The sequence below is a fragment of the Callospermophilus lateralis genome, chromosome 1, assembly GCF_048772815.1.
Source record: "Callospermophilus lateralis isolate mCalLat2 chromosome 1, mCalLat2.hap1, whole genome shotgun sequence".
In the NCBI taxonomy this organism is placed as follows: domain Eukaryota; kingdom Metazoa; phylum Chordata; class Mammalia; order Rodentia; family Sciuridae; genus Callospermophilus; species Callospermophilus lateralis.
Window position 1 is genome coordinate 25647693 of NC_135305.1, and position 21897 is coordinate 25669589.

The 21897-nt window shown below is 38.2% G+C and overlaps 1 protein-coding gene across 3 annotated transcripts in view; it reads right to left on the bottom strand.

The window, feature by feature from the left end:
- Abcb4 (ATP binding cassette subfamily B member 4) overlaps positions 1-21897 on the bottom strand; it is a 66772-nt gene that overhangs the window by 10989 nt on the left and 33886 nt on the right. For 2 of the 3 annotated variants that reach the window (XM_076860656.1, XM_076860646.1), the window contains exons 16-23: positions 19438-19584; positions 17488-17592; positions 15906-15983; positions 14579-14662; positions 13362-13565; positions 9314-9414; positions 7361-7501; positions 835-991 (exon numbers count right to left, since the gene is read on the bottom strand). In XM_076860656.1, coding sequence (XP_076716771.1) covers positions 835-991; positions 7361-7501; positions 9314-9414; positions 13362-13565; positions 14579-14662; positions 15906-15983; positions 17488-17592; positions 19438-19584 — 1017 coding nt within the window. The remainder of the gene's footprint in view (positions 1-834; positions 992-7360; positions 7502-9313; positions 9415-13361; positions 13566-14578; positions 14663-15905; positions 15984-17487; positions 17593-19437; positions 19585-21897) is intronic. The other variant, XM_076860664.1, reaches the window with a different exon arrangement.

Here is a 21897-nt window from a genome sequence, read left to right on the forward strand (position 1 = left end):
ACAATGGCACCAGTTTATATTGATAGTAAGTTGTTATTATATAAAACCAAGATGGGCAATAGGGGTATAGTCAGATTAGACAACACATCATTACAGAAAAGTATTGTCTAAACTCAATTTCTGGTTCACTTAAGACAAACATGTAACTTTCCCAACTGCTGTTCTGAGGTTGCAGTTAAGCCCATAGCCGAAGGTTCAAAAGCTTAAGAAATGTAACAACAATATCTATATAGAGTTTCAGCAGACAGCTCCTGTCTCAATGCTGGAAGCTTCTTTATCTAACTCTCCTCATCTCACTTGATAGGCACAGCAATTTTCTTAGAACATGAAGTACCTTGTAAAGTCCCCAAAAGATTGGGTAACCTCCAATCTTTTTACCTACATTGCTTCTTGGACATCAAGCTCACAGCAGCATGTGTGACACAAAGAACACTCTTTGTAGATTCTAAAATATAGGATTATTACTTTCATTGTGAATAAAGTGACCTTCTTACCACTTATAACTCAGCCATTATAAAATGTGATTAAAATAAAATTGCAAATCATATCAACATGACAGTATTTATGCCTATTCCTTCATGTAGAAATGATTACTACATTTTTTGTCAAAATTATTTGGTTCTAGTATATCTGGTTTTACTTTTTAAAAAGGTTTGATATGCTAAAATTCAGAATCCTTGAAACCTATGAAATGGTAGGAAAGGTGGCCAACTATTAGCCATATAAACAGCACAAATAAGTATATGTTGGTGTAACCACCACCAATTTATCATGCAGTTACAATGTAGCAGACAGAAAAAAAATTAAGCATTTATCAGGCAATAGGAAACTCACAGGCCATAGCCCCTCTGTACTGTAGCTGTCAATCAAAGGTTGTCTTTCAAATAGCTTGAATAAATGGGCTGCAGACAGTTTGGCTTTAGCGTAGTCTGGTGCAAATGAACTAGCATGTCCTAGAGCCACTGCGCCAAACACAATCGCCGAAAATACCCTAGATGGAAGTAGAGGAATAAAAAAGTTAGCTTATAAAATTAGCTCCACAATCTTTGAAAGCCCAAAGACATATCACTCACTAGTATTTATCTTGTTACTCCTTAACAATCCTCTTCCCCAACCCACTTTTCCATGAAATTCCAGTAACAGAAGAAATCCAGATGAAAACAAGACCCACTGCTTTTTTTCTCTGTTCACTTTCCAACTTCTATAGGAGTCCCTGATTGTCTAGAGTTAATGTAATCATCCAAGGTTCTTCACTGTCAGGAAATGACTAATAACCAAATCTGATTGTGATCTCAATTTTAGCTTCTTTTTGGGATGGAAGGAACTAAAGTACAAAATACTGTAGGGGCTCCATCAATTCCACACTAGGAATATTATTCCCTACTAAATCTATAGCCCTGACTTCCAGTTTAAGGTTTCTTCAATACTACAATATAAATAATAATAATCACTGTAGTTAAATAATTTTTATCAGGAAGACATTTATAGAAAATTTCATCTAAAAGTTACAGAATACATTTTTTTCATTAGTACATGGACTTTCTCTAGAAGAAACCATACATTAGTACACAAAACAAGAATGAACAAGTTTTGAAAAATGACATCATCTCTTTTCTGATTACAATGGAATAAAACTAAAGTCAACACCAAAGAAATTTTAGAAATTATACAAATGCCTGGAGTCTGAATAGCACTCTTGAACTGTTCAGATGGGTTATCAAGGGAATCAAAGGGGAATTTAAAATTTTTGCAAAGAGAAAGAAAATAGAAACACAACCTTCCAAAATTTGTGGAATGCAGCAAAAACACTAAGAGGGAAGTTTATAATACTGAGTGTCTACATCAAAAATAGAACCATTTCAAATAAAAAACTTGACATATCTCAAATATTTAGAAAAGCAAGAACAAATCAAACCCAAATTAGTAAAAGGAAAGAAAGATCAAAGCAGAAATAAATGAGACAGAGACTGAAAAAAAAATCACTGAAACAAAGAGTTGGTTCTTTGAAATGATAAGCGAATGGATGAAACTTTAGCTAGACTAACCAAGAATCAAAAAAAAAGGGCCTAAGAAACAGATATTTCCACTGATACCACAGAAATACAAAGGATTATTATGAAAAACTACATGCTAACAAATTGGAAAACCTAAAAGAAATGGAAAATTTCTGGATATGTATGGTTCTATCAAAACTGAACGAAGAGGACATAAACCTGAATAGACCAAGAACAAGTAATGAGATTGAATTAGGAATAGAAAGTCTCTCAACAAAGAAAAGTTCAGGGCTAGATGGCTTTGCTATTAAACATCCAACTTTTAAAGAAGTTACACCAATTCTTCTCAAATTATTTCATGGGCTTAAAAGGGATGGAACTCTTCCAAACTCATTCTATGAAGCTAGCATTACCTTGTTACTAAAACCTGACATGGACACAACACACACACATACAAATACACACACACCTTATAGACCAATATCCCTAGTGAACATACATGTAAAAACTCTCAATAAAATACTAGCAAATGAAATTCAACAATATATCAAAAAGACTGTATCCCGTGATCAAACTTGTTTCACCCTAGTGAAGCAAGGATGGTTCAACATAATATATCTCATCAACTGTATGAAGGATAAAAGTCATCTGGTTATCTCAATAGATCCAGAAAATGTATTTGATAAAATTCAGTGTTGCTTCATGATAAAATACTTGAACACATTAGGTATAGAAGGATCATTCCTCAATACAATAAAGGCTATATATATGATGAAAGCACAACCAACATGATACTGAATGGGGAAAGGCTGAAAGTACTTCCTCAAATAGAAGAAACAAGACATGTGTGTCCACTCTCTGCTTTTTTTTTGTACTAGGGATTGAACTCAGCAGCACTCAACCACTGAGCCACATCCCAGTCCTTTTTTATATTTTATTTAGAGACAGGGTCTCACTGAGTTGCTTAGCGCCTCACTAAGTTGCTGAGGCTGGCTTTGAACTCTTGAGCCCTCAGCCTCAGATTCCCAAGCTGCTGATATTAAAGGCATGCACCACTACACCAGGCCTCTCACTGCACTTATTCAGTATAGTACTAGAAGCTTTAGCCAGAGCAATTAGACAAGAGAAAGAAATAGGCATACAAATGAAGAGGGAGGAAGTAAAATTATCCTTGTGTGCAGATGATATGATTCTATACATAGAAAAACCTGAAGGCTCCACCATAAGTACTATACTGATAAATAATTAAGTATACTAGCAGGACACAAAAATCAATGTACAAAAATCAGTAACTTGTCAGGACTATTGGTAGAGGTCTTTTCTAGCACACACATAGTCCCTGATTTCAATTCCTAGCACCACACACACACACACACACACACAGACACACACAAACACAAAATCAATAGCTTTCTATACACAATTAATGAATTCACTGAGAAAGAATAATGAAAACAATCCTTTTCACAGTAGCTATAAAAATAAAATATCTAGGAATAAACTAGACCAAGAAAGTTTATTCCTACTCTCTACAACAAAAACACTGATGAACAAAATTGAAGAAGATTCACACAAAAAATGGATAGATCTCAGAGCAGAGGGATAGGAAAGGGGAGGCAATGCAGAATGATTTCTTTAAAAATCATGTTATGTGCATATATAAGTATACCACAAGGAATTTCACCTTTATGCAGAAATAAAAGGAACTAATCAAATATAGATAAACAGATGAACGAAAGGAAGTCTAGTAGAGGAAGGAGAATGGGAGGTGAGGGAAAAGTGGGGTATCATGAACTGAAATAGATTTCCATGCATGCACAGGTTTGTTGGGATGAACCCAACTACTATGTGTAACTACAAAGCTTTCATTATAAAAAGTGCAAATAAAATAAAATAAAAAGAGCCTTCAAGTTCATGGATTATAAAAATCAATATTGTTAAAATGTCCAAGAAGCTCAAGGAGATCTAAAGATTCAATGTAATTTCCATCAAAATACCAATGGCATTCTTCACAGAACCAGCAAAAACAATTCTAAAATTCATATAGCAGCACAAAAGACTCAGAATAGCCAAAGCAATTTGGGGCAAAAAGAATCAAACTGGAGGCAACATAACAACTAATTGAAGACATTCTACTGAGCCTTAGTAACAGAAGCATTGTATTGTAATAAACACAAACACATAAACCAGGGGAAAAGAATAGTGATCCCAGAAATCAACACACAGCCACAGCCAACTGCATCTCAACAAAGACACCAAAAAATACACTGGAGAAAGGACAGCACCCTCAACATATGGTACAGGGAAAACTGGATCTCCACATGCAAAAGACTGAAACTTGATCCCCTTCTCTCACTCTGTACAAAAATTAACTCCCAGTTCATCCATCAATGGCCTAAATGTTAGACCTGAAACTCTGAAACTGCTAGGAGAAAACAGAGGAGACACTTCAACACCCTGGTTTTTTACAGGCAATGGTTTTCTAGATAGGAAAGAGCACAGGAAACTAAAGCAAAAATTGACAAACACTTCTGCATAATGAAGGAAACAACAGTGAAGAGAGAATCTACAGAAAGGGAGAAAACACTTGCCAAGTATTCATCTGATAGAGGATTAATGTCCAGAATAAAAAAAGAACTCAAAAACTAAAACAAACAAACAAATAGTAATATACTTTTTAAAATTGAAAAATGACCTGAAGACACTTCTACAAAGAAGAAATTAAAATAACCAAACATGAAAAAATGTTCAATATCATCAACCATCAGGGAATGCAAGTCAAAACTACAATGATATTCCATTTCACCCAGTTAGAGTGGCTATTATTAATGAACAAAAAACCCAAATGCTGGCAAGGATATAGAGAAAAAGGAACTCATATACTGTTGATAGGAATGTAAATTATTGCAGCCAATATACCAATATATAGAGGTTACTCAAAATAGATCTACCATATGAACCAGCTATTTTTTTCCTGTGTAAACATACAAAGGAGGTGAGACCAGCATATCCAAGAGACACTCAAGTGCCCATGTTTATTGCACCTGTATTTACCCTATCCAACAGCCTCAGTGCCCATCAACAGATGAATGGATAAAGAAAATGTGGTACATATACACAATGGAGTGTTATTCAGTGTCATAAACCATAATGAAATCCTGCCATTCACAGCAATGTTTATGGAAATGGAGAATATTATGGTAAGTAAAATAAGTCACATGAAGAAAGACAAGTACCACATGTATCTCATATGTGGAAGATTAAAAAAAAAAAAAAAAGTCGACCTGAAAGTAGAATAGTGACTACTAGAAATTGGGATGGTGGAAAGGAGAAGGAGAAAAAAATTCACTTGGAATTGATCGATGCACACTATATGCATTCATGGAAATATCACAGTGAACTCTATTAATATGTGTTAAATAAAAATTTTTTAAAAAACATTTTTTTTTTTGTGGGAAGTAAGCCTTTACCAGAAGTAGCTTTTCTTCTGTAATTTAAATAATTACCCTCAAAAGATAGTTGTTCTCAACTGAAGGACCAATTATATGCTCTTTAAGGAATATATATTGAATATGACAAGTTTTAGGAAGGGCTAAAGATCCTGATTTACATCTCCACAAGCAATTTACTTCTGATACAAGAGTTCCCAGGAGAGAGGTTGGGGTGTCATTATTTTGGTTTGTTTGTTGTTTAAGTTTTTATCTCCATAATTTCTAAATTCAAAATATTGGAAGTATGGATGGGGGTGTACTAAGGCTCTCCCTTGATGATAAGGTTAGTTACCAAATAGTAACTTATTTTTTAATATCTTTATTATATTTTATGTGATGCTGAGGATCGAACCCAGTGCCTCACGCGCTAGGCGAGCACTCTACCGCTGAGCCACAGCCCCAGTCCCCCAAATATTAACTTTTATAATAGTGATAAACAACCCACATATGGCTGCCTACTTTCTCTACACAAGCTATTATCTAGTTTAACATGAAAAATTTAAAAACTGTATTCCAATTACCAAGAATTTAACATTTCAATGATTTTAAAAAAAAGCAACCATTTTTTTTCAGTGATATATTTCTAAACAATAAAAGCTACACTCTGAGATGTCATTCCCAGCTGATATTCCCTTTGTCTCTCCAAAGTCAGTTTCCATTTTCTACCCTTTGCCACCATCTTGTACCAATCTACTCCTGGCCCTGGGAGGCTGAACTGCATCAAAAGGTTTTCTTGTCCTCTGGGCCTGATAAGGCAGACAAGGAAAGGCACTAGCAGGGAATGGGAGTGCTGAAGGAATGAGGCTGTCCTCTTTGTTTCTTTGGTTCCTTTCTTGTAAGGATTGCTTGAATGACGGCTGTCCCTCCACCAAAGACGGAGGAAGAGCTCCATGCTTAAGAGAATGTTCTGGTCTTTACCTCCTCTTGCCCTTTAGGGCTTGTGGTGGCAGCAATTTCTAACTGGTTACTCCTGGGTACTATGTACCTTCATACTTCTCACACCTCTGTTAACAGATTCTTCATGGAGCTCCTTAATTACCCCATTTAAGCTGCCATTTTGTCTCCTGCCAGGATCTTGATTGATACAAAGATTAGGTGTATATTTTTTCCATGCTTTATTTTAATTTTGGATGAAACAAAAGAAGAGCTCTTTCTTAAATATTTTCATTTTGTCTTGAACTTATTTCAAAAAAGGTTATTCACAATTGCTTTAAAATCATCCCATCAGAGTGGAAATGTGCCTAATGATCATAAAGGAGTGGTTTTCTTCTTTCAAGTACAAAGTGTAATCTAATCAGATGTACTCGGCATTTTATAAAAAGAAGAATGTGGCAATCAGAAACAATTTGGTTATCCTTGGAACCAAGGGAAAGGCGGGGGCTAAGAGAAAAACGTTGGCAGAGCCCAGGCGTGGTTAGGAAGAACCTGGCTTTGCTGGACTTCACTCAAGCATTCCCATCCCATGGTCCAGGCCTTGCTTTGGTTGCAGATAAACAGCAAGCTATTTAACCCTCTATTTTCAGTCCATGGATATCGGCGACTTTCTAGTTATATTTTCTTTCTGCCTAAATTCTGCAATGAGAAAATCTGCTGCCCTCCTGACTGGGGTTCCACATATAACCAAAATTATGCTTTAGGATCATTTTCACAAGCTTGATTAGTTTCAGTCCACTGGGATGATGAAACTGCACTTGGAGTGTTGACAAGATCAGACTTCTGTGCCTGTCAGGGTGAAGACTCCAGTAAATTTAACTCCCTGATGTCATCTTTGGACAAATGGGATTTTTTTTCTTACTACAAATATTTGCATAAACCTTTTGGAACTTTATCATAAGGTTAGTATAGAATAATCTTAATATTTTTAAAGCTACTCACAGAATAACATCTCTGAAGCGCATATGTCCATTCACAATGAGATAAGCACCAAATCGAAAGCAACCAGCATAGGAAAAATACATAAATGCTTGTGAGATACTAAAAGTGATTCCATAGATATGTGCCTTCCTCACTGAATTCCTGAAAGGCAAGTAAGTATATGCATAATTAGTATATTCATAGCCATCTATTCAGACTTCCTTAGTATTGTATAGTAGAAAGAACACAGCTTCAAGAATCAACTAACTGGGGCTTAAATTCTACCTTTGGTTATAGGAGTTTGGTAAATGTTTCAATATACAAATCTTTCTCATTTGTACAGTGGATATAATAGCTATAATGAGTAAATGGTTCAGAACTAAATTCAGTAAAACAATATAAATGTCTTTTGTAGTGCCTAGCTCACAGTGGTTGATCAAACGATAGTCACTACTGCTATTATTACACATATGTAAATGAATAAACATAGTTGTGTCAAAAATGTAAACATAGTTGTGTCAAAAATGCCCAGAATGTCAAATACAGAACTAAAGTTTGAATCATCTGATGGTGATTTCTTTAATATTGTTATCTGGTCTCCTGTATCTAGCTGTCATCTCTTATGTTGAAATTGATGTCTCAGATCCATAAAAGTTGTGTGTTTGAAGTTCATACAGATACACACCCAAAGTCCTCCCCACAAATAGATCCTGCCAACCTCATATATAATTTATTTTTCACTATTTCTGATTAGACTTCATGCTATACTTTAGGCTTCCAAAACCTCCAAAGGAATCTTTATTTATTTACTCTCAAACCCATAGTGTTCCTGATTTGAACGGTATAATATAAGTGCATTGAGCATGTTGTTGCAACATTTCACATGACTGAACAATTTGCAAGGTTATTGAATCTTTAATTATAAACAAATTCATAACTTGCTTCAGCTTGTTTTCCTCCTTAATTCTTTGAAGTTCAAAATAAATGATAGGGTCATAGGTAATGGAGCACACATACATATGTCCAACATTGAATGGATAGAAAAATGTAACTGCATATTCTTTTATAGTATTATACAAACTATACATAACTGAAGAAATGGAACTAATCAAGAATTTCAAGGATCCTTTTTAAATTTCAAGAATTCTTTTTAAATTTGCAAGTGTTCACACTAACTGTAGTCCAAAAATTGTTTCAGACTACAAAGTTGTAATCTAAGTTGTGTTCAGTTTTGTCAGTGTGACAACATATTCATTTATAAAATCAGGTCACAGTGGAGACAAGTACCACACAGACCAACTGGCAGCTTTTTGAAAATTGTTCATCTGTAAGCTAGTGAAGTTAGTTGTGTGTTTTTGTCTTCAGGGTAGGTTGGATTGGGTCCTCATTCAGAGAACAAATGGCATACCTTTCTCTGAAATACACCAAATAACAAATTTCATCTTTGGATCAGTTTACCCACTCCAAAGAAAATAAAGGTTTGAGCAATTCCTTAAGAGAATGTTCATCCTGAATCATCTATGTGGGTTATTTATGTAGCCTACACAAATGACTGAGCTGTTACGCAATTCTCTGTACCTTTTCACTCTTAGAGACATAATCTTACTGTTTTTATAAGAGGTATAAACATCTAATTCTAAGCCAGATGCAGTGACCCATACCTGCAATCCCAGCAACTCAGAAGACTGAGGCAGGAGTAGCATAAGTTTGAGACCAGCTTTGGCAACTTATTGAGACCATGTTTCAAAAAATTAAAAGGGCTGAGCACTCCTGGGTTCAATCCCCAGCAACACATACACACGCACACACACACACACACTCTAATCCTAAGCCACTTATTTTCAGTTAGATAGTTATTGGAGAAAGTTCATCTTTATGGTCATTGTTTGAAGCAGCAGACTTTTAATTATCTTTTGGGAACACTGATTCAGCCTTGGGAAAGCACTGGGTTCTTAGTAATGTTTTGTTCATTACCTGTAAGGCCCATACAATTTTTCGACATACATTGCTTCAAATTTTCTTTCTTGGGTCAAGGATACAACTGTCCTAATATTTTCTATTGCCTCTGTTGCAATCTGTAACAGAACAGACTTTCATTAGAAGAGGCATTTTAATTTCTGAAATAATTAAAAATACAAGGCTTAGGGCTCTGTCAAAAGTATCCTGAGGGTTCAGTTGAAGGGTTTTAGATTCCTTCAGTTAAAAGTAAAAGGCAGAAAGTGTTCTTCAATACCAGTTTTAGGACGGAACTGGCACCTCTGGTCATATTAAGTATAGTAGGTAAGTCTTTGTATGCTCAGGGAGGCCAACAGCTCCCGGAAGAGACAATGGCCTGGGCACCAGAGGCCTGGATCTGTTCCTAGTCCTGCCGGAGAGTGGATACGTGACTGACCTCGGCTACAACCCCTTTTCTTTCTTCACCATGTCGAGTTCTTGAAGAGAGGATTAGGCTGTGGTTTCTAAAGGTTCACTGGAGATGCCAGTCATTTTCTCTCCTTGGAGAAGCTGTCTACCCACAAGAGGGGAGGCGTCACCTTTGTGAACAACTTGACCTTGCTTTAAATCCCTAATTAAACCAAGGACACTTAACTGATCTGGGTCAATCAGATCTGGTTCCCTGGACCAAGAGGCAAGTACCTGAACTGTGGTGCCAGAGGAAAATATCACCATGTGGGTGTAGGAAGCTGGTCTGAACATAGAGCACTTGAGAGGAACAGTGTGTGGAAAGACTCAGACAACAGAACTTGTGGTTCAAAGAGTCAGTTCATATCATCTGTCTATTCTTCCTGCACTTTGGGGTTTCTATACCAAACCGTTTTATACACAAACCAGCCAGATCAGTTTTCTGATTCTTACAGGCAATCCACCCTTAATGAACGTAGTCTGTGACTTAACTACTGAGTCTAAATCAGTTCTGCAGTTGAGTTGCCCAAACCATCAGCCCAGGAAGCATAAGATGTTAATTTTACATTTTGTCTTATCAGCTTTAAGACTTCTCTCAGTTGTGATTCTACAACCAAATAAAAGCAAGATGTCAAAGACTTTGGGCTGAATAGCTCTATATTATAATTGAAAGATCTAACAGGTAGTAATAGCCAGAACACTGCTTCATGGATTGGCATGATCTCATTTAGCCTCCCAACAACCCTGAAGGGTATATATTATTCCTACTTTTAAAATTAAGGAACTGGGGTACAGAGAAGGTTCCCATTTGCTCAAACTTCTGGAGTAAATAAGTAGGAGCACAAGGATTGCCTACCAGGCCATATTCTGCCAAGTCTATGTTCTTAGCCGCCATATTGTGTTGCTCCTACTTTGTAATTTACACAAAGAGAAACCAGTTGTGAACAACTTTATACTCAAATCTGGACTTTCTGGTCAAGGATTAACTGCTTGTGAACTAGCTCTGGTATAGCAGGCCTTCTAATCTCAGCAACTAGGTCTGGATCAGGACACAAAAAGTTGAGGCTGTTTTCACTAAATAGAGTTAGGAGGAACAAGGCTGGGGAAATCAATTAGTAGGCTGTGCCTAGTTGCACTTCATATCTCTTTGAGACTATCAAGTTACACATAGGCAGGCCCACCATTTTCTCATCACCCAGCAACCCATACCTTCATTACCAAGACCTTTTTGGAGAATTGAAATTAATCTGCAATCCAGGTAAATCAGTGCACTTCTTTCTGAACAAAGAGTGATGGCAGGGGTGTTCTATAAATGTCTAACCCCCATTCTGCCAGTTAACAGTTGGCTAAGAAAACAATATTGAACTATGATTGGAAACTTTAAATGTTAATTACCAGCAATTCAATCTCTCATTGTATATTTTTACCTGTGAGGTTAAAGTAGCTACTAAAAAATTAGACTGGTCAGTCTGAGTTATTCATTTCTGGATCCATAAAATAAGTTTCAAGAAGGAACTTGGCCAATATCTGACACAATTTCTCATTTCACTAAGTTAGAGAGTATGGGCCAGAGGAGTTGAGGATCTTCTCCAGCACCATACACTGAACAACGAAGCCGAGACTACAAACCCAAGGTATTTTGTTTTGTTTTGTTTGCAATACTGCTTAATTCTGATTATTTCTACATGACTTAACTCCTGCCAAAATTTTAGCAATTTTCAGTATTACCATGTTTAACAGTTAAGACTATTATGTTAACTAGACTCAAGATGTGTTCTTGTTTTGTAATTTGTCTAAGGAAGGGTTATTTTCATTCTGATAATTTTCTCTTCTGAAATGTGGGAACAATCAGGGATGGTGGGGGAGGGAACAAAACTATAGGGTATTTTTTTTTAGCAGTTAGTTGTGACACATGGAAGTGAAGAAAGTAATGCCTTAAAGCACCCACAAAACAACCAAGAGGATCTTCAAGAATTTGGAACACTTAGGGATTCACACACAGGAATCACACACTGTTCCAGAGAACTCTGACTCCAGGAAAGGACAGAACGTGCAAGTGGAAGTGCTCTGGCTGAAACCTTGAGATGATACCTACGCTGCATGGAGTTGCCCTGGTGCCAGGTCAGGGTGGGGAAAGGTTTAATGGGACATAATTGGTTTAGTCAGAACATGTTTGGTTCTGATTCTACTCACCTTAATGCCTCCCATGTGGCCCAAGACATGCAACCCTGGAGGCTTTCTTCCCTGTAAGGTGGAGATACAGACAGTATCCCACCTCACATAACTGTAGAAAAGGTCAGGTTGCAGTAATGTTTGTGAGAGGGTTTTAAGTGTGGTGCTTAGAAACTATTACAATTTATATTCATTATCTGTTTTACCTCCTAATGTTTCAATAAAAGATAATATTTACATCCATAAGAGTAAAAATGTTTATGATTGTCATCTACATTTGATCAAATAAGTGTTTACTTGTAGATTTAGACCCATTCAAACACCTATAAAGAGACTAGAGAGAAAACTTGGAAACTAGGCCAGGCACAGTGTGCACACCTGTAATCCCAGCAGCTCAGGAGGCTGAGGCAGGAGGATTTCGAGTTCAAATCCAGCCTCAGCAATTTAGTTGGTCCTAAGCAACTCAATGAGACCCTGTCTCTAAATAAAATATAAAAAAGGCTGGGGATGTGGCTCAGTGGTTAAGCGCCCCTGGGTTAAATCCCCAGTACCAAAACAAAAAACAAAAACAAAAAAATCCCAAAACCTTGAAAACTAGACTTGAATCCCAGCTCCACCTCTTTTCCACCTCCTGCACTGGGAATCAAATCCAGGCCTTGCACATGCTAGGCAAGCCCTCTACCACTGAGCTACACCCCTAATCCCATGCCTCTAACTTCTGCTTGAAACTCAGGCTCCACATTTTTAAAAAAACATGGTATTATCCTCACCTGCTTCATAGGGAGGTGGAATGAGTTGGTGCATATAAATAGGACAGTAATTGGCACACAGTAAGGCTCACGTAATGTTAGCCCAATTGCCCCACTAGTTAGAACCACAGATCTGAGGCATTACTGCCACCTGGTGGCTTCCAGCCTTAAAGATAGAAATCACAGCCAAGAAGGACAAACAATTGTCTCCTAAGCACAGCAGAATGTCTGACTTTCAACAATTCCCTTCTATTCACTGCTTTAAAGTCTCTTTTTCTGTAAAACAGGGTGACATTTGTTCTAAGAATGGCATCAGGCCAGGCATGGTGACACATGCCTGTAATTCCAGCAGATCAGGAAGCTGAGGTAGGAGGATCACAAGTTCAAAACCAGCCTGGGGATGTAACTCAGTCATCACATACCCCTGGGTTCATCAGGGGTACTTGAAGTAAAAATGAAATGCATTTTGAAAATTCAGTTCTTTATAATAACCCACATGTTAAGTGCTTTCTACAAGCTAAAAGATTTATAGTAATCTCATTTTCGAGTTCTAGGCATTATAGTAGGTAAAATATTTCATAAATTGTTTAAAATGACTAGTTTTAGTGAGCACAAACATTAAAATATGTGTATTGTAATCATTCAAATGGAATGTATAAAAACAATAGTTTCACTAATTGAAACCTGATTTAACCCACCTTTCCAGCAGTTTCCAGTTCTTTTTTATCCCTTTTGGCATTTCCAGCCAACATTTTCATTTCAACAATTCCTGAGAGAGCAATAATTGGAACAACTGATAGCAGCAAAAGGGTTAATTGCCAACCATAGATAAATGATATGATGATACCAGTTCCGAGGTTAGCTGTATTCTGTGCAATTAAAGCCAGCCTGGTTCCCGTGGCCTGGAAGAGAAGAGGAATAGAACACTGTAGGTGAAGTTCCAAGTCCATGGTCAGCATGGTGCAAGGGTTTTGTGCCTGCACTAACATTCCCTCTTTTTCTCCAATAATCCCAAACACCTGTGCTTAACTCACGATGCTCTACAGCTCAGCTTTGTTATCCTCTAGCATGTTCCTCTTTTCCCATGTGACCAACATTATAGCACCAAGTTATCTACTGCTCTGCTGTGGATGGGTAGTGGGGACACATGAACTTTCTCACAAAGGCACCATTCAAAGAGGAAGCCGACCCCAATATACTCTAGTAATTTTAAAGGCTATTTGCTTCAAATGTGAATGGCAGAAATTAACACACCCCCCAGAGACCATGTTACAAAGCACACATATTCTAAGAGACTGTCTATCACAGAGCACATATAAGATTAAATTAGTGTACCACTCAGAAAACGAGGGCCACTTGTCACCAGTACAAGGGACTCACTGGCATACATTTTCTCCTCTCTTCTGTTGTGTGGCAACAGCAAACTTTAGAGTAGCCCGCCTCTGCTTCCATGGCAGGACCTAAGCCAGTCAGGGCATAGCCTTCCCCTGAAGACAGTTATTGTTTCAGGGCTGGACATGTGACCCAAATTAGTTCAAATCAGGTTTAAAGGGAGGACTTTTATTTGGAGGTTGAGACAGTTGTTCACTCTTTCCCTGCATGAGAATAAGGAAGACCATAGCTCTAAGACTGCTACTGGTAGTCAATCTATGACCAAAGGGAATGAGCCTAGGGACTAAGTCAACACTGAGGAGGGAACTCAGACCATGCAGACAGAAGGAACCTGGGTTCCTGATGAGGTTTTTGAGCTGATGGATCAATCAACCCAGAAGTCTAACCTTCCTCTGACTATTTAGACCTGTTTGAGTTGGGTTTTCTTCTATTCCCAGCAGAAATCATCTTAGCAGATATAACTATGCTGTATGTATTTCGTTTGTTTTTAAAGAAAAATACAAATAAAGTATAGAATACATACTCCTTGGACTTGGGCAGCATCGGTGGCAAGTCTTGTAGAAAGTGCACCCGTACTGTTTTTGTGATCATCAAACCAGCTCATGTCCTACGGTACAAAACATACTTTTAAATTAGGTCAAAATTAAATAAGCAAAGAAGATCAGATAAAAAAGAAACTCCCAAAGTTTCAATGCAGAAGAAATATCCACATTGGACTTGGGTACTGAATTTTAAGGGAGACCCTGCTTGTGATATGCAGTCCTGTCCAACCCTGAGTACATCTTGCTCACACACAGTCCACTAGGCCCCACCTCCCAGTAGCTTTTTGGTGAACTGGGACATCTGTGGCAGGGCTCATCCACTGCCAGCTTCACCATGTGGCATTTAAGCCACCCAATCATCACAACTTGTATCATGGACACTTCTGCCTCAATAGAGGGTCCTCTGTCATAAAGAGTGGTAGAGTCATGTGGGAAATGCCCATCTTATAAATTCCAGGCAGTAGGAATTAAGCCCTGATTTCTCACCATATTTTTGTTTTGTTTAAGAGTGTGTCTTAGATTTGATTTCAATTATAAGCTACTCAACCACAGCATCTTTTACCTTCATATGAAAGAATTTTCTCTACCTAACAAGAGTTTAAAAGATGCTGAAGAAAAAGATTTATCAACTCAGACTTGCTCAAAATGTAATACCTGCTACGTGTGCTGTGTGAACAAGAAAATCAATTCCGGTCAATAGGACTGGAGACAGTCCTCTCTTAGGTCCTCTCTATCCAAATACAGAATTCATGTTTGCACATTTCCCCACACATCCTGCACTAGATTGCAAACTCACCAAAAAAGTAGAGAGTGAATTTCAGTGTATCAGCACTCTATCTGGTACATGGTAAGTGATGTTTGAATTAACTAACAAGTGAATTAATGTCAAGCCAGAAACAAAACTTGAGTACCAACTGTGAAAACCTACAGTTAGTATGATCAGTTGTGGTACATGAACATGCAAGTTACCAACTACATTTTCCTTTGTATAAAGGCATCCTAAAGTCTCCAATGACTGACTAGTTCTGGGTATGGGGTCCACAGAAGAGATACAGGTCTTGAAATGATAATGTCCTCATGGATAGAGATAATTAGTTTTAAATAAATTTACTGAAATTAAGACTACTCCCATGAAGACCCTGAATATCTGGATATTGAGGGATTGGGACAATTTGCAGGATCCTGATCAATCCTTGCATGGATGCAGTGGAGGAAATATGCACATCAGTGTGCCAATAAGAACTTGAAGAGGCCTAAAATGAAAGAACTCTGAAAACCCAGAAGGCACTCGCCAGTACACACACTCACCTGTCTTAGCATTGCTTTAAAAGCCATGGACCGCAGCCTTGTGGTGAGGATCTCTCCAGCTTTCCCAAATGTGAAGCCCTGGGTGAGAAGAAAACGCTCTGTCCCTTTTGATTGTCACTAGCATTCTTACATGAATGCATATATTCATAATGATTTTTGTATTATTTATACATTAACTGATACATTCAAATAATAAAAGCCTAGGACCAAATATTAATTCAAAGTCCCAACTTAAAATGCATGCTCTGGTGAATAATTAGTATGCATTAGAATCATATGACTGAAAACCATAAAACTGTAGTTTTGGCTCTAAACCATTCTAAATAGGCTTATTTTTCAAAAACTTTCAAGATTAACGTCTCAGTGACAAAGTTACCATATATAACTTTCAGTGTGTTCTTAATACTTTCAATACAAGAGTTGAAAATGAAAGTAATGGAATTCTATATAGGAATACATTTTGACTCATGTGGTGAGGAGGGAGGATGTCCTTAATATTAAACTCCCAATGAGTTCTCTGATTCCCTGTGACAGCTCCACCAGCTTTCAGATTGGGGCACGATAAGATTGCTCTTCCCAAGCCTCCTTGTCAGGCACTTTCCCTCTTCCTAAACACCACATATGGACTGCAGAGTAGCCCAGGTGTCTATTGCTGGGCTTGTTTCTGGGACACGTGGGATGGGTGGGCCTCCAGCTGTGCTGTGAGTGGGAAGGTAGGCATGCAGACTACACTCTTACACATCAGAACTCTTTACTAAGCAAGGAATCAGAGTGTGGGATGAGGCTGACCCATGTGCTCCTTATCTATTTCCTCCTCTCCTGCTTTTTACTGACGGATTGCTATGCTTCAGCCCACTGTTCTGCAGTCCTTGAAACTCCACTCCCTGATGTGCCAGGGCTTGGGGTTGAATGAGGTCACTGAGATGCTACCAGCAAAGCAATGATTTCTAAATAAAAAGCTTGGCTCACTATCACCACTGGTTCAACAATGATAAGACAGAAGCATGAGGGGAGCAACCAGGAAACATTATTTTACTGATTCAATGGATTGTATTTGAAAGGCCAATGGGACGCCCACTGGGTTAATTGAGACAAAAGAGATTTGGTAAAAGTGTAATTAGGTAGAAATGAACAAATGCAGCAGGTGTGACTAGTTCTTTTTGGCCAAGTGTGCAGTATGTGAATGCAATGTGCGTGTTCTTTTTAATAGTTCATCCACTAAGTAGGACAAATTAAAGTTACTTGATATCCTACAAAGAGTAACAACAGAAAAGAAAAGGCTGCTGTACTGCCTCCTCCCCTCCCCCAGTTTGCAACTAGTTGCATTTAAGTGGTTCTTAGGTTCTGTAATGAGCTCTAGTCTGCTTCCTCGATAATGAACAGTTTGCTGAAGGCAAATGTGTAGCAAGTTCAGCGCACAGAGAAGTCAGGGTTCCTCCTGGTAAGGAGTCTTCCCTCTAAACCATGTTTGTGCCAGTTGTTTTGCAATTTATTTCAGTCTAAGGATTTGGAGGCTCCATCAGGTCATAATTTTTCTATTGAATTACAGACTTGATGAAAAGGGCAAATTATGGGTACTTACCTGAAGGAAAAAAGTAAAAAATGAAATAATTCCCAGACCTAAGAAAAGCAATGAGAACATGTTGCATTTCTGCTGCTTTATTGCATCATCCCCTGGTCCAAAAATCTATAAAAGAACATTAAAAATAACCATTTGGGTGACTTGATGGACACTTGCTTATTCCTCCCCTAAATAATGGTTTGAATGTCACATTTTTCAAACTAGGTTTTGAATATGAATGTGGGAGTTTTGTAATTCTGATAAAGTAGACATAAATTTAACCAATTTTTTTTTTTTGTACCATGGATTGAACCCAGGGGTGCTCAACCACTGAGCTACATATGCAGCACTTTCTAAATTTTTTTTTTTTGAGACAAGAGTCTTGCTAAGATGCTGAGGCTGGCTTTGAATCTGTGATTCTCCTGTCTCAGCCGTCCAAACGGCTAGGATTACAGGCATGCATCACCGGGCCCAGCATTTCATCCATTTTTAAGTGTACAATTCAGAGGCATTACAACATTCGCGTGGTGCAGCCTTCCCAACCCTCCATCTCCAGAATTTTTCATCATCACATTAAACAGTGCCCCCCCCCCCAATTCTCTTTTCTCAAAGCCCCAGGAAACCACCTTTTACTCCTTAGCTCTGTGAATTTGAGCACAGAGGATTAACATGGGCTGTGTACTGTGAGTGCTTCCACATTTTAGTGTTTGTCCCTCTTCCTCTGTACTCAATGCTCCCTCTGCTTGTCTCCTCCCTGCCTCCAGGCCCAGGCTCAGGGCCAGACCCAGCCCAACCCTCCATGTCACTCCCTGGGGCCTCCTCTGACCATCCCATCTGAAAGCGCACCCTTTCTCTGCTCCTCTGTCCTCTTGTTCTCCTTTTAAAACACATGTAACCCATTGACACATTAGGTATATTGTGTGTGTGTGTTTGCTGCGTATCTACCACCTTGGTTTATTTTGTGTAGCACTCTATATCTCCAGTGCCTAGAGAAGCACCTGCCATGTTGGAGATTCTCAAAAATGTAAATATAGTGGCTCTTAAATTGCAAGAGAGGCAGGGTCTGCTTTGTTTTGAAATTTAATAGGATCTGGAGAGTGCTTTCTAATTTCTTGATTTTTTGGTTTATGGTCTTAATTGTAGACCCAATGTCCAATGTCACAAGACTAACAAACTCTTAACATGATGGAGGATGATTCATCCTTAACCAACATGTCTCTCTGATGATGGTTAGAGTTTGACTAATGTAGTTACACAGCATCAATCCTGTATTTGACACAGACAAGATATTTTGATAATTTCCTATAAGTATCACCCTGTGAATGCAATGATTGGATAGTGAGGTTTTGTTTTTAGTTTGGACTTCCCATGTCTTAGAAGATTGCTAAAATAGTGATTTGACAGCTATCACTTTATGAGTACTTACCACCAGACAGATACTCTTAAGTGCTTTCTACCTAGTTCCTTATATAATCTCTTTTAACCTTCAGCCATCCCATGAGGTAGGTTTATTTTATAGATGAAGAAATTCAGGGAAAGCATCTCACAGAGTTTGCCCACACGTTCAATGGCAGGGCCAGACTACCACCAGAGCCTGGACTCATTAAACACTGTGACTTGAATGTTTCTTCTCCTCCAGTCCCTCCCAACTCCCTGTGAGATCTATGCCAGCAACTCTCACAAGCCGATGAGGATCATTGACACCAGTTTCACCCAAATGAAGACAGCTAATTAGAATGCCTCTGCATTGATTTTGTACTTTATAAGTTCATTTATATCATGATTTAGAACAGTTCAAAGGCTACTTTTCTTTTTCTTTTAGAGCCTACCTCAAAAAGGAGTTAAGAATTTTGTCTTAGTTTAATTTAGGGCTTCTTGACTCCAGAATGGAGCCAGTTGGGTGAGGTTGGGATGAGGAGCAGCTGATAAACTGACTCAATTAAAGCTGTTATGTGATGCTTTCAAACTTACTGCTATCATCTCTGAAAATATGATGGAAAATGCTGGCTGAAGTGCCCCGTTGGCAATGGCACAGACTGTTCCCACCACAAAGTAGGGCCATTCTGTTTTATTCAGTTTCAGGACCTTCAGAAAAGACACTGGTGGCACATTTTCATCCTAGAATATATAAATATCAGGACAAACTTGTGATAACTCAGCAGTTACTGGACTTTGGAGACATAGAAAAAGCATGAACATTGTCCTCAAGGATCTTGCAAACTAAGTGTAGAAAATGACCAGCAGAAATAATAGAGAGTAAGATGGTATGTTACAAAATGTTAACAAAGCCCACTGAGGACACAGCACCAGCTGAGCATGAATCATTCACCTGACAGGCAATCTTTACAGTATGACTAGTTATCTTTCCTCCTCTCAACAGATTGACAGGTAGCAGGATCTGGGCACAACATGCCCTGGAATCCAAGACTAACTCCGAACTTACACAACTCTGGGTCCAGGTGACTGTCATGACTGGGCCACATGAATGGAACTGCAGTTTTTTCATAATGATTATGCAGTCCTGCTTCAGATTCAAAGGAAACAATACACATGAGTACATGGGTCAATGTCCTTATAAATGTAGGGCCTTGCATATGCTAGGCAAGTGTTACACCTTCAGACCTTTGTGAGACAAGGTCTTGCTAAGTTGCCTAGGCTGGCCTCAAACTTGTGATCTTCCTGCCTTACTCTGCCAAGTACCTGGGATTACAGGTATGCATTATCACTCCCAGATCAGGACACCATTATTCATTAACCAAAGAACATGGGCTTGGTCTTCTCACCACAGAACCCTGCCCAGTACATGCTTCCCAACTCAAAAACAAACAAAAAATTAATTTTGCCCCTTTTTCTTTTATCACTGTTTCCTGGGCAGATACCTCCTATTTCATAGCTTAGTTTATGGTGTAATTTTTTTGTTCATTTTGTTCACATAGCTCCTTTTCTATTTTTTTTTTTTTTAACTAAGGAATGAACCCAAGGGCATTTAACCACCAAGCCACAACCCCAGCCCCTTTTAAATTTTATTTTGAGACAGGGTGTTGCTAAGTTGCTTAGGGCCTTGAAAAGTTTCTGAGGTTGGCTTTGAATTTGCCAGCCCCCTGCCTCCCTCATCCTCCTGAGCCCCTAAGATCACAGGCATGTACCACCGCACCTGGCTAGTATGTGAATATTTAAAAAGTGGGGATTATGTCTTTATATTCCTAGAAACTAATCCAATTCCTGGCACATATCTTAGCAAATGCTTAACTAAATGTCTGGTCCAGCATGAAGGATTTAGGTCTCATAAACAATATTCTGACTGCAGAAGCAGTTTAACATTAAACTAGAGATACAGGTAGATTAAATCCCATGGCCTTAAGGTCATTTAGTAGGTTTTATTTAGGTCTACAAAACAGAGTATATAGAATAGGTTCCACTCAGCTCCTTTCTTTCAAATTACCCATTTTATCTATTTTTGTATCATAGGGATTTTTTTTCCCTTCCTAGTTAAAATCACCTTTAAGTCCTGCTCTCCAGTATGATAAATGAGTCTCTTCCTCAGATTGCTGCTCTTCTTCAATGCACACAAACAGGCCTTCCCAGGTCCCTCTAGTCAGACTTCATCTCTCCCTTTCCTTTGGCATATTATTTATCCTTCTATGATGGTATTTAGGACAATCTTGTTGAACGTGGCTTTTTTTTTTCCTCCTCTCTCCTCTGTGCATTTCTTCAAGAGATGCGCTCCTCTAAAATACTGGCCTTTATAAATATTTAGCAAAATGCCTCTTTCAATAAATAAGGAAATGAAAAGTAGATAATTCCATAGCCCAAAGGGGGGAATTGCTTATCCTCCTTATGATAATGAAGCTCCACAATAATACAACCATCATTCATTCTTCTTTCTGTAAACATACCAAACATAAGACCTCTGAGTGGCTCCTGTAATTTCTTCAGTATGTAACATGTGGGCAGAGAGATAGGAATGCAATGAACTCTCGGTAGGATTAGTCTTCATGCTAACACAAGAGTAAAAATAAACTCAGCCTTTATCAACAAATAGCATCAAACTATACCAGAAATATACTTGAGTTAAGGAAATATCTTTTGTGAGGATGTATCTCCTCCCTATTATAAACTTATTTCACTTAATAATAGCCTAAGTCTTCAAGTAGGGAGTGTTGCAGAATATATAATTTTTGCTATTTCTGGATTTAAATAAGAGTATTCTCAACTAATTCAAAGTGTCAATGCATATGGCAAAGAGATTCAGTTTTCCACATTCCCTTGTAGCTGGGTATGGCCAGGTACTTAATTGATGACAAATGACTTCTAAGTGAAAGTACTTCTGGAAAATCTCTTTGTTCCTTCCTGCTATCTGGAATGTGGAGATGATGACTAAGAGCTTCAGAAGCCATCATAGATTATGAAGTGTCCTGAGGATGGAGGCTA